The sequence below is a fragment of the Marmota flaviventris genome, chromosome 2 (genome assembly GCF_047511675.1).
Source record: "Marmota flaviventris isolate mMarFla1 chromosome 2, mMarFla1.hap1, whole genome shotgun sequence".
NCBI classification, from domain to species: Eukaryota; Metazoa; Chordata; class Mammalia; order Rodentia; family Sciuridae; genus Marmota; species Marmota flaviventris.
The window spans coordinates 27,368,352-27,384,111 of NC_092499.1; the positions used below are offsets into that span (position 1 = coordinate 27,368,352).

The 15,760-nt window shown below is 43.5% G+C and overlaps 1 protein-coding gene across 2 annotated transcripts in view; it reads right to left on the bottom strand.

Annotated features, from left to right (window-relative positions):
• The window catches only part of Ift43 (intraflagellar transport 43), an 81,026-nt gene extending 67,738 nt beyond the window's left edge, over positions 1-13,288 (bottom strand). Inside the window, exons 1-2 of one of the 2 annotated variants that reach the window (XM_027931455.2) lie at positions 13,221-13,288; positions 10,558-10,650 (exon numbers count right to left, since the gene is read on the bottom strand). In XM_027931455.2, the coding sequence (XP_027787256.1) occupies positions 10,558-10,650; positions 13,221-13,286 (159 nt within the window). In that variant the 5' untranslated portion in view covers positions 13,287-13,288. Of the gene's footprint in view, positions 1-10,557; positions 10,651-10,772; positions 11,307-13,220 lie in introns of those variants that run through there. The other variant, XM_027931456.2, reaches the window with a different exon arrangement.
• Positions 13,289-15,760: the final 2,472 nt, after the last annotated feature.

Consider the following 15,760-nt stretch of genomic DNA (forward strand, 5'->3'; position numbering starts at 1 on the left):
CCCAAATATACCAGGACCTGCTCTTGGTGTCACTTCCTTTCCTGTCACCCTAGCCTACTTTGAGGTCCATCCCACTGTGCCTAACCCCACTGTCTTTACTCTCCCCTAGAATCCTCCAAACTCTGGATGAAGCCAGCCACGTGCTCTCCGGGTATCAGCACCAGCCTGTTGAGGGGCATCAACATGCTCTGCCTTCCCACCACTGGGGCCTACCTCAGAATGGGCCCTGCCCACTGTCACAGATGTCCTTTGCCCTTCCCTCTCGTCAGAAAATTCCTATTCATTCATTTCTACCCATCCCATAAGTCATCTCTTCTTCAACTCCAAGGCAGGGTCAGTTGCTCCCTCTGTGTTCCCATTCTCTGATACAACTTTGGTGTTCTAATTATTAATCTAAATGTGCTGTGGCACACACCCATCATCCCAGGGACTCAGGAGGATCACAAGTGTGAGGCCAGTCTCAGCATCTTAGCAAGACCTCAGCAACTTAGTGAGACCCTGTCTCAAAATAAAAACATTTTTAAAAAGACTGCTGATGTAGCTTGGTGATACAGCTCCCCTGGGTCAATCCCCAGCATCAAATCATCATCATCATCAAAAGTGTGACACCTCAGGCCTCAGGTAGAATATGAACCTATCTTGGACATCTTTGTATTGGAAAATATATACTAAATATAGGACAAATGAATGAATGAATAAAATTCTTAAGTTGGTAAAAATATATATGAATGAATGAGCAAAAAGAAGTATGGGGGTTTGAGTTCTGCATTATCACTGGTTAAAAGAAAATGCAGACAGTCATTAAAGAAAAAAAGAAAAAGGGGAAGAATAAGGAAAAACAAAGGAGGGCTCAATGAAAGAGGAAAACCCAGAAAAAGATGCTGGAAGGAAGAGAGGAGGCCTTCATATCTGGTGGAGAACGTACAGATGTCACAACCTAGTTGCTGGATTCTTCCAATAAGCAATGACTGAGAACCCACTAGGTGTGGCTCTGTGTCGGGTACACATGGCCCCCTCTCTGACTGTTCCCTGAAAACTGCAGGGATCCCCACCCCCCATTGCTAAATCCAATAAACTGCCTTCCTGGTCCCTCTAGGGGGCGTGAAACACTGCTGACCCCTTCATCCATCTGGGCATTCACTTCCCTTGGCTTCTGCACACCACAGGGGCCTGGCTTTCTCTTCCTGTCTGCCACTCCACCTCAATTTCTTTCTATGATCCATTCTCTGGCCAAGTGTTCCTTAAATGTGGGCAAGCCTCAGCTCTGTCCATTCCTCACCTTCTGTGAGAAGGCCTCTTTGCTTACTCTACAAACTCAAGCAGAGAACTGGGTTTGCATGAACCACCTCAATGCTAACGACTTCCAACCCTCCAGCCTGGAGCCCAGCACACCTGAGTCCCACACACTGTAGCCTCCTGGGCATCCCCTATTGGTGGGGGTCTCATAGGCACCTCCAACTGGCACCTCCCCTGGATGCAACCTATCATCCCTTCTGCACCTGTTCCTCATTCACTTGGCCAGTACCTTCTCCGGGTACTGGCCAAGCATCAGGCTCAGGGGAAGCAGAACAGGCACTTTGGGAGCTTGCAATCAGTGTTGGAGATGGGCCTAAATAATTACACAAATGTAATTACACACTAGTTAGGGTGATAGAAAAAAAATGACAAAATACTACAAGAGTATAATAAGGTGACCTAATTTAAATGAGAGAGTAATACTTTTTTTTAAACTTTTTCCCCCCATGTTTTTAATTGGTGAATTATAATTATATATAATAATGCAATTAATTGTTATACGTGCACACAATACAACACTATAATTCAGTCAGTGTGGTTTCCCAGTCTTTCCTCTCCCTCCTCCTCGTTCGCGCCCCCTGCTTCCTCCTGGTCCCTTTCCTCTACTCTACTAGACTCCCTTCCATTTTCATGAGCTCCTGCCCCCCTCCCAAACCTTTCTTTTACTTTTTTCTCTCTAGCTTATACAGAGAGAAAACATGACTCTTGATCAACTTTCTGAGTTTGGCTTATTTTGCTTAATGCTCTCAAAACAAATAACATACTTTCATTCTTCTTTATGGTTGAATTAAACTCCACTGTGTATATATACCACATTTTAATTATCCACTCATCTGTTGACAGACACCTAGGCTGCTTACATAATTTGGTTATTGTGAATTGGGCTGCTATTAACATGGGTAAACAGGTATCACTGTAGTATGACGACCTTAATTTTTTAGGATAGACCCTGAGGAGTGGTGTAGCTGGGTCATGTGGTGGTTCCACTTCTAATCTTTTAAAGAATCTCCATACTGATTTCCATACTAAGTTGCAATCCCATCAATAGTGTAAAAGTATTCCTTGTTCTCCACAAGAGAGGGTAATGTTTTTTAAGTAAAGCTGAGCCCAAAGAATAAGTAGGAGTCAGTCCACCAAAGATGTGGATGTATATTTAGTGAACTCTTCTATTCTATGGAATTATACTATCCTAGGGAACTAGGCAAAGAGCTTAGCTCAATTACAATATGTTGACAGCTATGAAATGAAGCTAGAGATATAGGGAAAGTCCATACCACACAGGGCCAAATTTAGGGTTTGAAATTTTTGTATCCTATGTACGGTAAGTATCCATTAAAGGATTTTTTTCCCCTTTTTTTGTGGTGCTGGGGACCCAGGGCCTCATGCATACTAGGTAAGTGCTATACCATTAAACTGTATGCCCAGCTCCATGAAGGGATTTTGAATGTGAAATGGTTATAAGAGTATGTTAGCTGAACTTCAGGAGGGAGGGAATTGAGAGGAGACACCAGTTACCAGGCAACCACTGCAATCCAGGCGTGATCACAGTGGCTCAAACCTTTTCTCTAGTTCCACTTGGTCCCCTTAGCAGAATGCTATTTACAGTCATAGATTCTGAGATGTCTTTGCTCTGGGATCCTTGCCTAAATGGAAATCAATTTTCATCACCACACAAGTATGATTACCATGAAACATTTCAAAACCAAAAAAAAAGAAAAGATTTCTCAACATAAGCCAGTAGTCTACTCACTCCAAACAGAAGTCAACCAAATTCCAAATTCCAGTATGACAATAGGATCTGAAATTCTTGAGCACGTCTCAGAGGTTTTCTTGACTAGCAAACACAAGCACAGAGAGGAGCATAATGGCAAAGGGGCTGGTTTCAAACACAATCACTGACAAGCCCCACTTCATCATCTGTATGGTCAGTTGTTCCATGCTCTCCCTTGCCTCCAGAATGTGGCACAAGCTCATCCCTCTACTGGGAATATTCTTCCCGACTCTTCCCCTGTTAACATCTACTCACCCTTCAAGTCTCAACTCAAGCATGTTTTTTTCCTGAACAGCCTTTGTGGATGACCATGAGACTAACAGGGCTCACTGTGAGTCCTCCTTTATGTACGTGATCCCTCCACCTGGCACTCACTTCTCTGTAGGCCCCTAGATCAAGGCTGCGGAAGGCAGAGGACATGTCTGGTTGATCACTCAATTGCTACCTTTCCAAGCACAATGCTTGGCACCTAGAAAACTTTAACCCCATTTTCAAAGTGAATAAATGAATGAATGCCACCGTCTATCCAAAGACTCTAAGATCACAAAGGTCTCTCCTGCCCTCCTCATTTTTTACTTATCCGCCCCGAGAACAATAGGAGACTACAAGTCAACAATTAAGGGTTATATTTTGGAAAGTCTTCCAACCTCTACACAGACAGTGGGTTGTAAAGATGGACATGTAACTGGCTGATGTTAATAGAGGAGACAAATAAAACAGGTCTCACATGGCCCACAGAATCTCACCAAAAGGATTCTTTATCTAAATGCTTCTTGGCCCTAAGGGCCAGATAGTTCTATGAAATACAATTATCTCTGTATCTTGAACAGAACTGCAAATTTAGGATAAATTGGTAATATGTTCTTATTCTCATGTGTGATACACATAATGATGATAATAGCTAGCATGTGTTGGGCACTGTTTTGTGAGCTTTATACATTCTCCCATTTATCCTCCAACAACCCTGTGACATAAGTACAACTATTATCTCCATTCAGCAGATGAGGCACCAGGCTTAGAGTGGTTGAGAAACTTGCCAGGAGATACACCTAGCAATGGGCAGAGATGGGAATAAATACAGAATGATAATCTTTTCTGCTTATCAAATTAGGTAATAACAACAATAGTGACATCCTGGCAACAATAACTGACTGACTGGAGCACTGGCCTCAGCTCTTCATACATCTAACCTAGAGGTGAGGAAGAGACTCTTAAAGTGCTCTGTAGCATCCACCCTGGCACATGGAGGAAGCAACAAGAAAGTGCATTGTCCTGGGGCACCCAGCCCGAGTCAGAGCCAGGCTCAGTGCTGAAAGAGAATCTGAGGTGTCAACTCAGAATTACAGGCTCTCTCCTTGACATGACATTCCCTCCCACACAGTGGCCGGCCGTGGGGCTGGGTCAGTGATGTACATCTGCCCACCCCAAGGGAGAGTTCAAAAACTGAAGCATGCAAAGCCTGACATAAATATGAAGTGTGGAAAACACATTCCTTATGAACAGCTCCATATCAAATTCCCCACATCCCTCTCCGGTAACGTTATCAGAAGCATCATTCAATCTGGCTGATTGGAGAGAAGCTACGAAAAAGGCTGAAAAATGTGACCAATCAAGAGAGTTATTTTTGTGAGAAAGAAGAAAAATGTCACCAAAAAGGGTCAGCAGATAACCCTATTGGGCTGAAAATAACTGCCCAGCTGGCAGGCCAGTCAGGGAACAGGCAGAGGGTGAGGGACGTACTGCACAGCACCCAGGCGCTCGGGCTGAGCGAAGCTGCCGGGGGATGAGGAAGTTGGCCTAATTTGGGAACATGAGTCCAGCAGCATTTCTCAGATTCCTTCGAGAGAATCTGGCTAACTTTCAGTTCTGCGTCCTTGGAGGAAAACTGAGGGAATGGGGGTAGGGGGGACAGCTGTGACTCAAACACTGCTCTCTACAACTGGACGAATAAGGGTGATCAAATGAGAACTCCCCCCCACTGCAGAAGGTTCCAAGAGAGTAACCCCAAAGTCTCTCTGCTCTCTCCAAAAACCTCTGCACTGACAGAGGTTTACCTGGACAGTGCATTTACCTGGACAGAGTCAGAGACTGGCTGAGTAACACTGGACCCATCACCCAATCTCTCCAGTCCCAGTGTGCTCACAGGTAAAACAACAACGACACCTACTAGGTGAGCCCTCTGAGGCTTCGCTAGGATGCTGCATGTGTCTCACAGAGAGGCTGCACTGCTCCAGAGTACGCTATAGTTATAATTATCAACAAAAGGATCATCTACAAAATAAAAGCGAAACCAAAAAGGGATCTGGAGCCTAGTGAGGAATGCTCGTTCAATGACAAGCCTGCCCTGGACAGGCTTCGCCCAAGATTACTTCTGTCCACATAAAGCATAATGTAACGTTATGGTAGAGAATGTTGGGTGTTTTCCTAAAAGAGCTATATAAGAGCAGAATCATCCAAATCAACAGAATCGCTGGCGTAGGTAGGGGATTCCAGTGTAACTCTCAGAGCTGCTTTCCCTGGAGAAAGTTTGATATTGTAGACTTGTAGACAGGAATTATAACTATCTTCCAGAAAAATCCTCAATAACATGGATTATTGACAAGCTGAATTGCTAACTGAATTATGCTTCTGATGATCCAAGCCTGATTTGTGTGACAGGTCCCTCCCACCCCGCCAGCTACCACCACATACACAAAGGTGGAGTCTTAAGCTATCTTATTGCTTACCACTTCTTGGGAATAGGGTGGGGGGTCCATATGGTACATACTATGCTAAGAACTTTACCTGCATCTCCAACTCTGAGCTATTAAAATAATCCACAGGGCTCCTCTACCTGGTACTTCAGTGAAATTAAACAGTTCTTTGAAGTTTATAGAATGACCAACTAATCAAGAGACCTTTCATCCTCTCTCAAGGCAGAGGAATAGTTTAATTACCTGGGGGGAGCCACCAGTATCCTGTAGGCAGAAAGCACTTGTGGTTAAGGAGGTAGTCGAAGGGATGAAAAGGTAGAGGAGGGAGTTACCTGAACAACTCGAACAGGTATCCTGGAATCCAGAACATACAATGCTTTCACTGAACTCCACACAACTTTAAATTTAAAAACTTAAAGAGAGGAATGTGAATTTTTTAAGCCATTAAAAACAAGTCTTTTCTTTCTTATGTATGGAAAAAAACCAACTCTACATATAAATTCTATTTTTAAAAATTGTCATGAGTTTTGTATTGCCTACTCAATGGCCACTCTTCCCTTACCAAGAAACTCCAATGTTAGGATGTAGCAATATGTCCAGTTAATAACTCCCATGTGCAGGCTGGGGATGTGGCCAGGGTTACAGTGCTTATCGAGAAGGTGTGAGGCCCAGGTTCAATCCCCAGTACTGCAACAAACAAACAAACAAACACCTCCCCTGAAGCTTAACAGTAGTGGTTAAAAACACAACTCTAACCTAATAAAACTCTTGAAAGTTAGGGTAGTTGTAAAACTCAGTTCTGACAAGTGAAATGTGACTAGATGTCTACTTCCTGAGGCTTTTGGCTACTGTTTTCCTAGTGAGAAAGGGCAAATTTAATTAGCATGCACTTTAAACTCTTCAACTATTCCCTCTCTTCTTGCCTAGAATGCAGATCTGATCCCTAGACAAACATCGGCTACCTTGCAACCATAAGCACAAAAGTCACAAGCTCCAGATGGCAGAGTAGGAAGCTGGAAAGCTAAGGTGACACAGGACATCCTCCAGTGACTACACTGCTCTGCCCTCCACTGGACTCTTTGCTGTGTGAGAAAAAAAAAAAACAAAAAAAACTCCTTTTTGAATGAAGTATTGGAGTTGCATTCAGCTAAATTCAAAACCAATAGGCACCGAAGATATTTGAAATTAATCCAACCTAAAAGAGGGGGAGTTTTAAACTCAAGTGGAAATAGGAGCTGGGCAGATCGAATGAGAAAATCTCATCAGGTGTATTAAAGTAAGAAGTGGTGAACTGGACAGGGCTAGCTGTGTGTGAGTAAACCCCACCAGGACCGCCAACCAACTGCCACCATGTAGGAACACCAGCCCACCATTCCCACGGGGTCAGAATTTCAGATTTTCAAGACAAGTCCCAAAAATGGATTTTTGTGTGAAATTTCCCAATTTAAAAATGTTAACCAGGGGACTGGGGATGTGGCTCAAGCAGTAGCGCGCTCGCCTGGCATGCGCCCATATGGTGCTGGGTTTGATCCTCAGCACCACATACAAATAAAATAAAGATGTTGTGTCCACTGAAAAACTAAAAAATAAATATTAAAAAGAAATTCTCTTTAAAAAAAAAATGTTAACCAGGACTGGGGCTGTGGCTCAGTGGTAGAGCATCTGCCTCGCACATATAAGGCACTGGGTTTGATCATCAGCACCACATAAAAATAAATAAACAAAATAAAAATGTTGTGTCCATGTATAGCTAAAAAAAAAATTTAAAAATGTTAACCAAATTTTTAAAAGCTTTAACTCTGTACAAATCAACCAAAATATGACTGCAAGCTAACTTCAGCCTGAGGGCAGCTTTCAATCTCAGTGGAGAGTAAGGGCAGAATTAAAAGAACACATAAGTTCTAGAGAACACACAAGTTCTAGAAAAATAAATGGTTAGCATCATACTGAGCACTTCCGTGTCACATTATTAGGGGCTTTCCACATATTATCTCATTTTTCTTTCTAGCCACCCTACGAAATACATAGTTATTATCCCTATTTTACCAATGAAGAAACTGAGGCTTAGGGAGACTTCTCGTTGTGGGATTCATATGTGGCCCAGCCAGGACTTCAGGCCAGGTCTGTGATTTACACGCCCTTTGTAAGGAATACATGGATCACTGCTGAACAACCCAGGGTTAAATGAGTGACAATCCTCGGGACTTCCGAATCAGCTCTTAAAGAGACCCTGGTCACATTCTCTTTTTTTGCTGCCCTTTAATAAAAACAGCAAAGCTATCTAAATACTCATTCACTAATGTATTTAATAAGTGAATGGATGCTTACACAGTGCTTTTCAGTTTATTAAAGTGCTGTTAAACATGGGTCTCGCTTAATCCCTGCATCAACCCAGGAGTATTATTAGCACTACATGACAGATAATGAAATAGAGGATTCAGGAGATTAGTGGATTTGTTTAAGATCCAGGCAATTAGCAGTGCCCAGACTCAGCCCTGGTCTCCTGATGCCAAGTCCTGTGTTCTCTCTGCTTCCTTCACCAGGGTTCCCAATGCCACAACCTCACTTTAAAATAACTATTTGTTTGAAACTAATTCCCACTTCATTCTAGTATGTCTGACGGCTCCCAGGTACCACATTTACATTTTCATGGATATCTTCACAGACAATTAATCCAGTGAGAGGACAAAAATAAATACATCAAGTAGTATACTCAGAATTGGAATGTAAATGGGCACACACACAAGTCCTAGGATCTAATTTTAGAAAGAAACAGCCCCAAAGTCCCACAAAGCCCAGTGCATCTGGCCCCCTGGGAGGCTGCCTAAATCCTTGATTAACCCAGGAAGAGAAGGGATCCTGGAATTCTGCTGGCATTTTGCTTTCAGGGGCACTAGCTGGATGAGGAACAGAATGATTTTGAATCATGTGCTCCCAGAGTCAAAAAATAAAAAAAATAAAAAGGTAAATGTCTCTGGGGAAGTAAGTAGGTTTTCCTGAAAGGTTGGAACCCTGAAGGGCTCAGGCCACTGACTGTGAAGCTGTGTTCTCAGTGCACTGATTCTCAGCTGGGAAACCAGGGAAGGAGATGGTAGGTAAGCAGTGCCCATGACCTCAGCCTTAGAGCCCATCTGGGACAAGGGTCACCTTCAAGGGCCCATCAAGACATTCCTGGACACCTTGGCTTGTCACAGCTCTCTCACCTTACCATGACAGTGCTTATAACCTCCTTCACAATAAAGGAGACTTTTAATTAGTCTTTCTGGTTGCCAATGATGGAGAGAACGTAAGTTCTGTTGCAGCACAATCTTGTGACTTCTGTTCCCTGAAGTATACCAAAGTCCTAAATTGATACCCAGCATACAATAAGCTCAATGAATACTTGTTCGATAAATAAATGAAGGATCTGCTTTCAGAATGGATCTGCCTAAACTCCTGTGCAAGAAGAGGCTTCCTGCAACCCCTTCCCTGCTTCCTCTTTTTTTCTCTGAAGGGTCAGCTGCATACACTCCTGCAGTTCAAGCTGCCCAGAGATCCAGGCTGGGTTCTGACAAGTCTGCTTTTACCAGCTTCCTACTCACATCTTATGAGAGTACTTTAATAGGGTATCATGGCCAAAGTCACAAAATGATCATCCTCTGGCCCAATCTAGAGCCCACACAATGACTTTATATTTCCATATTCAGCTGCTAATTTCTAAAAATTTGCTGCTTTCATGTAACACTTTAGACTGACAGCATGTCTCATAACTCTGGAAGATCTGGCAATATTGATCTTGCATTCCCCTAGCATCGACCAGCTTCAGCTACACAGTGGTTACCCCTTTAGAGATGTCAGTGGAATGTATTCCTTATGAAAATGAAGAATATTCCTGCAGATCTGACATATCAGTACAGCATGTCTGTGCTGGGTACCTGGCACACTTTGCTCATGCACCTGCCTGGCCCATTAGGTTTCTCAGCAGGGGTCCCTCATTTGCTGTAAACCTATCTTGTATCTACAAATCCGGCAACTCAGAAGTCAGGGGTCCTACCATCTGGGAACTCTGTCTGGTGGGACAGACAGACACATAAAAAGATAATTAACACAGAATGTGACCTTCCCCAGAGGAGGTACTATGGAATTAAAAGGAAGGAGCCCTAACTTGCAGAATTTAGGGGACAGCTAACAGAATGGAGGGCCCTGGGTTGACTCTTGAAAGTCAAACAGAGGAAGATAAAAAAGGACTGTGAGCCAACTGCCCAAAATAGTGCCTGGTCATTAAAACGTACCACTCCTCAGGGTGACCCACCCTCCATGAAGAAGCTGGGTAATTTCTCATAATCCCAGGCCACTCAGAAAATTTTCCAGGAAACTAAGTCCATTAAATGATCCTCTTCCTGCCTGAAAACCGCACAAAGTATAGGTCACCGCTGAGAGTAATGTCCAGTTGTGTCATCACCCTTTCGTCACCAGCATGCCTCACTAGTGTTCATTCAGGAGAAATAAAAACCCATATTTCTACTGCATTTTGAAACTTCACAGTCCCTTGTTTCAGCTAACATTAAAAATTCTATACTAAGACTATGAAGAAATGTACAGAAACCAGTCTGGCCTTAAAGAAAACTGTTCCCCTTTCATTTCATGGGACAAATGTCAAGGATGGGAATTCCCATATCCAGATTAAAGGAGGGGCTGGCACTGAAGAAGAAATGTGGAATACGGAATCCTTGCTCATTAAGGAATCACTAAGTCATAACTTGCATTTCTGCATTTCTTCACATTTCTCTCTCTCTCTCTCTCGTTTTTGGCACTTACCTCACTGGTCAGAGTCACCGAGGCATTCCTGTCACTGAAGTGATTCTCAGCCTGAGCTGGCTCCTTTTGAGCTCGGCGACCCATCTTGGCCCCCTATAAGGAGAGATGAAGGGCACTGCTGGCCAAATGTCATTTGAACCACTATGAGGATGACAATTCTGGGGAGGTAAGCAAGGACTGGATTTAGGATGTTATGGTAGAGAACAATCTTTGACCTTAAAGCAAAGCAGCTGAGATCCATTCTACTTGATAGGGGAACAGGACATTCACAGGTTATTGCTCATGAGGTTTTCTTTTATAGCCATGAGGACTGCAAAAGCAAAATCACTTTTCCATTCAAAGAAATGTAGTTAGAAATGCCTGTAGACTGGGCAGAGACCCCATGTCACATGACTTAATGTCATAGAGGGGGTGGCCATGGCTTCCACGTTCCTAAGCAGAATTTTATGAAGGCCTAATATCACAGCTGAAAATAGTTATTAAATAGGCTTCTGGAAAAAATTCTAAATTCCATGGCAACTAATGCCAGAGAAATATAGAAAACATTTGCTTTGAAATATACACTAAATGGATTTGCATTTACAGACAGTAAGGGAAGTCTACTGCAAGAATGTTGAGACATCAACTTTGAAAATTAGAGCACCTTAAAATTCTGAGTCATCAAATGCACCATTTGCAGGTGTTTCCCAAGACCCTCCTCGTGTGGAGGTTCTGGTCTCAAACACTTCCCAATACACAAAAAGACTTGGAGACACACTAGTGAGTGTTGAAATACATATCATTTTAATTGCTTATTTTTAAAAAACTATTAATATAGGCACTTGTAGATCTCATTTAATGTGGCTTTGCTTGATTCTCACAATAACGTGGGCAGGGGCTAGGACAGATGCCATTTTATAAATGAGGAAACTGAGGCCCAGTATTAAGTGGCAGACATAAGTCCAAGAATGAAGTCTTCTGACTTCAAATCCTGGGTCTTTTCCCTGTGCCAAGCTGAGATTTGTTTGAGAATGTTCTAAGAATGAAGAAAGAAGTTTCAAGTTGCTGTATCAGAATTCTTATTCAGGGTTCATGCTTCAAATTGTAATGTCAATGGTTTAGGTTTCAGGGAGGATTGAAACATTTTTTTCTGATAGTAAGCAGCTCACTTTCTTTTCAAGGCAGACAATTCCATCCCTTCAGACATGGTTTCCCTCTTCCATTTGTCATAGTGTCAGGTATCTGAATACTGCATACTACATAAATACAGGGACTGTGTTAAAACAAAAATTCAATGATCTTGTCTCTAAATGCTATTTACAGATAGTCTCTCTAATAACTGTAAAATATTTTTAAGATTTTGAACTTTTTAAAGATGCTGTATAAATCCATAGGATAGAACACCACTTTATAACCTGTTTATATATATAGTCTGGGTTCCATCTTCCCACACAAAGACATGAGTTCCACAATGTTTTAGTCACTGCTGTGATCTAGGACAATACCTGAGATACGGTAGGGCTCAGACATTCATGGAAAGAATGAAGAAATAACCACATTCACATCCACGTATTAAACAAGTTCATATTTCAAGGCGGGCACAGTGGTGCACGCCTGTAATCCCAGTGGGTCAGAAGGCTGAGGCAGGAGGATGGCGAGTTCAAAGCCAGCCTCAGCAATGGAGAGGTGCCAAGCAACTCAGTGAGACCCTTCTCTAAATAAAAATACAAAATAGGACTGGGGATGTGGCTCAGTGGTTGAGTGCCCCAGAATTCAATCCCTGGTACCCCCTCCCTCATAAAAAGTTCATGTATCAAAAAGGCCTGGTGACCTAATATTCATTCTACTTAGTCAAGCAGGCTGCTTCACTCCAGACCAATTTGCCTCCCTCAGAAAAGTGCTCCTCTATGGCCCTGTGGAGGACATCCAGTGATATCTTTTTAATCTTGACTAATTTTAAAAGCATGCTGGGGGTTGTGATGGAGTAAGAAAAACACTAAATTTAGGTTTTGATGGGTAAATCCCAGCTTCAGGCAACTACAGCTAATCTCTTCTGATAACTTAGCACATGCCAAGCCCTGCAATGTCAAGTGCTTACCATCGAGGTTCAGAGATAATTTTTTAAAACCTACCAACAGCTTTATACTCCATCTGACTTCAGGGCCCGAGCACCCCTCACCACCATCCCATATGTTATAAAGTCTTGATTCCCCACAGGAAAAGTGAGGTAGTGCCCGCCTCCCCAGGGGGGTTACAGGGAGAGAGGCCCTGGCTTCCTCCCTTGCGTGCATAAAACGGGGCGGCTTTTACAAGAACTTCTGGGGTGAGAAGTGCCAAAGGAAAACCTGAGCATGGGTATAAGTGCGACTCTGGCCGGGACCCTCCTGTCACCCTCAGATCTGTCCGGTCCGGGTGAGTTCGCACTTGGGGCTCGAGGCGCAGAGATTTCGCATGGTCCCAGAGGCCAGCGGGGACAGGACCTGTTTTCTATTTGGGGGATTTTAAAGAAAGCAACCCCCGGGGGCGGGGCGAACTGGACGCCTCCTCCGGGCCGCAACCCCGTGCGGCTCGACTTGTCCCGCCCGCGCCGGGCCGGGCCTCAGCGCCTCAGCGGCCCCGGTCCAGCGGGGCTGTTCTTCCCCACCCGCCGAGTTCTGGTCCAAGCCCCCCGCCTCGGTCCTCACGGAGAAGGCCGAGCTGCGGCGCCGCTCCTCGCCCAGGTCCAGCTCCTCGTCCATCTCCGCGGCCATATGACGTCACTTCCTGGAAACCAAGCGTCCCATTCGCGTCCCTGACGACGACTCCGCCCTTCCAATATTTAAAGGGACCGCCGCGTTGTTCCTGGATTCTTCAGGCCACCCTCCAGTTTAAAGTTTCCTAAGCCTACCTTGTCTGATTTACAGAAGAAAGCTCCCGCTAAGACTGCTCCTGTGAGACAATGAAAAAGGGTTGTGCTTAGTAACTGTCTACATTTGTAACTCTGTTTAAATACATTGGTAAGTGCAAAGCATTACTGTTAAAAGTAGTAATTACTACTCTGATCCCTTCCATTTGTATCCCTTCTAGGTACAGAGGGCCTTCAGAGTTATTAGCTCAAGTGAGGGGCATAACAACCTGTAATCCCAGTGGCCTCCCTTTGTGGGAAGCAAAATAAATTGTATTGTTTCTATTTGACAGATGAAATCAAGTGCAATAAATGTTTTATAATGAATTACAGAAAATGCAATATATATAATATCTGTCTTCAAGAAGTTTATGGAGAGGCTGAACCAAAATATCAAGAACCTGGGTGATCTCATTTAATTTCAACAACCCCACAAAGCAAGTAGCAGTAATATTTCTATTCAACAATGAAGGACACTGAGGCACAAAGAAGTAACTTGAGGAAAATAACCTGAGTGCTGAGCAGCTGAGACAGATTACAGTAGGAGTATTTTTCTCCAGCATGTACTAGTGGGTGCCAGCCATTGTACTAGGCCAACAGTCAAGTTGAGTCTTCACTGACTCACACTTCATAAAAGATCCCCAAATCAACACTACTGGCCAGGTCCCTGGCACTGTTCCCTGAGATTCACTGATAATGGGCTTGTGGCTCTAAAAACAAGCAATATCCCCAGTTTGGGGGTAAGGCCTGGATGGCTTTGTCCTTAAAAAAGGAGGACTTGGAAATGGGAGTAGCATCCTTAAAACTGAATTGTGAACATTTCTTAAATATCCAGCAAATTTCACACGATTACTGGGTAGGATTATGAGTTAGCATTCCTAGTAATGGCAAGAACACGGGCAAGGACGTCAGAAGAGTCAGGTTCTCATCCAAGCTCTGCTAATAACTATGCAGTCAGGGCAGAGCCTCCTGGACCTCAGTTTCCTCACTTGTAATGAGAGGGCTTCTAAGATCCTTTACTTACTTACTCTGCTTCTTGGCGAGGATATTCTGTAAGATTTTAATCTGAAGCAACATAAGGTGCCAAAAATCTAAGACAGCCTGAGATATCTGCCAATGAATCACTTGTTCCCTTCTTTCTTGGCACCATATGAGGAAGAAGGGGTTCATCTTTGGATCTGTCCATTTCTTGTCATCTCACAGCTATCCCTCCACCACCTTCTAGTCAGTCTATAGAACTTCATGCCCAACTCCCCAACTCCCTGGAAATAAAAGAGGAACAGCACTCACCCTGAGTAGAGAGAAGCCCTATTATAAGACATTTCAAAACTTGATGAGCAATTGAATCTAATGAGAGGGGTGTTTAGAAAAACAGGTGCCAGAGCCCTATCTCTAGAGACCAACTTGGTAGTGATGGAATCTCTATACCCCATTAAGGTATAACTTCAATAATTTTCTTTTCTATCTGTAAGAATTAGCTCAAAGGCCTAGTAAGGCCTTCCCTGATCACCCTATTTTAAATTGCAACATTCCCCAACTTAGGTACTCCTTATCTTCCTTGCTTTATTTTTTCGGTGTGGCACTTATCTTTTATCTGAGTACATAATTTACATAATGATTTAGCTTATTGTCTCCCCACTGCCCCACTCCTGCCTCTAAAATATAAGCTTCCTGAGAGCAAGAATTTGGTGGTTTTTTTTTTTTTTTTTTTTTTTGCTCATTGATATAATCACAGGACAGTGCCTGGCTTATTGTAAACATCAGAACTATTTTTTCAAATTCCAGAGGCAGTGCAGTGGAAAGATTAGGTTCCCAGATTCTAACAATGAATCTAAATCCCAGAGTTGACACCTAAGAGCTATATGACCCTAGTTAGCTAATCTTTAAGGCGTCCGCACCTAGCTTTCCCTATTGGTAATGCAAATGAAAATCATGCCTATCCATTAAATATTACCTCCACTACTCACAAGCAGAGTGACGTTTAAAAAAAAAATCTCCCTGTGCCTCAATTTCCTCAACTATTAAACGATCCGCCACTGTCCTGGGGATGCATTAACATCCCTTGAATTAGTGATCTAGGAACCAGACTTCTCAGGAAGGGTCCAAGAAGGCTGGAGGGAGAGGTGGGAGAGGGGCAGAACTCATTCTCAGGAAAGTGATCAGAAGTCCTGGGTTGGGGAGGCAAAGGATGTGTCTTGCACTCCCTAAGCTGCTCGTGGGAACAGAACCAGAAGCTCCAGGCTGAAAAGAGCCACGAAAGCGGAGCGCAAGCTTCCCCTCACCCATCTGGGAAATGGGCTCGGGCCAATTGCTGACTTCGCGCTCGCTGGCGCAGCTCCC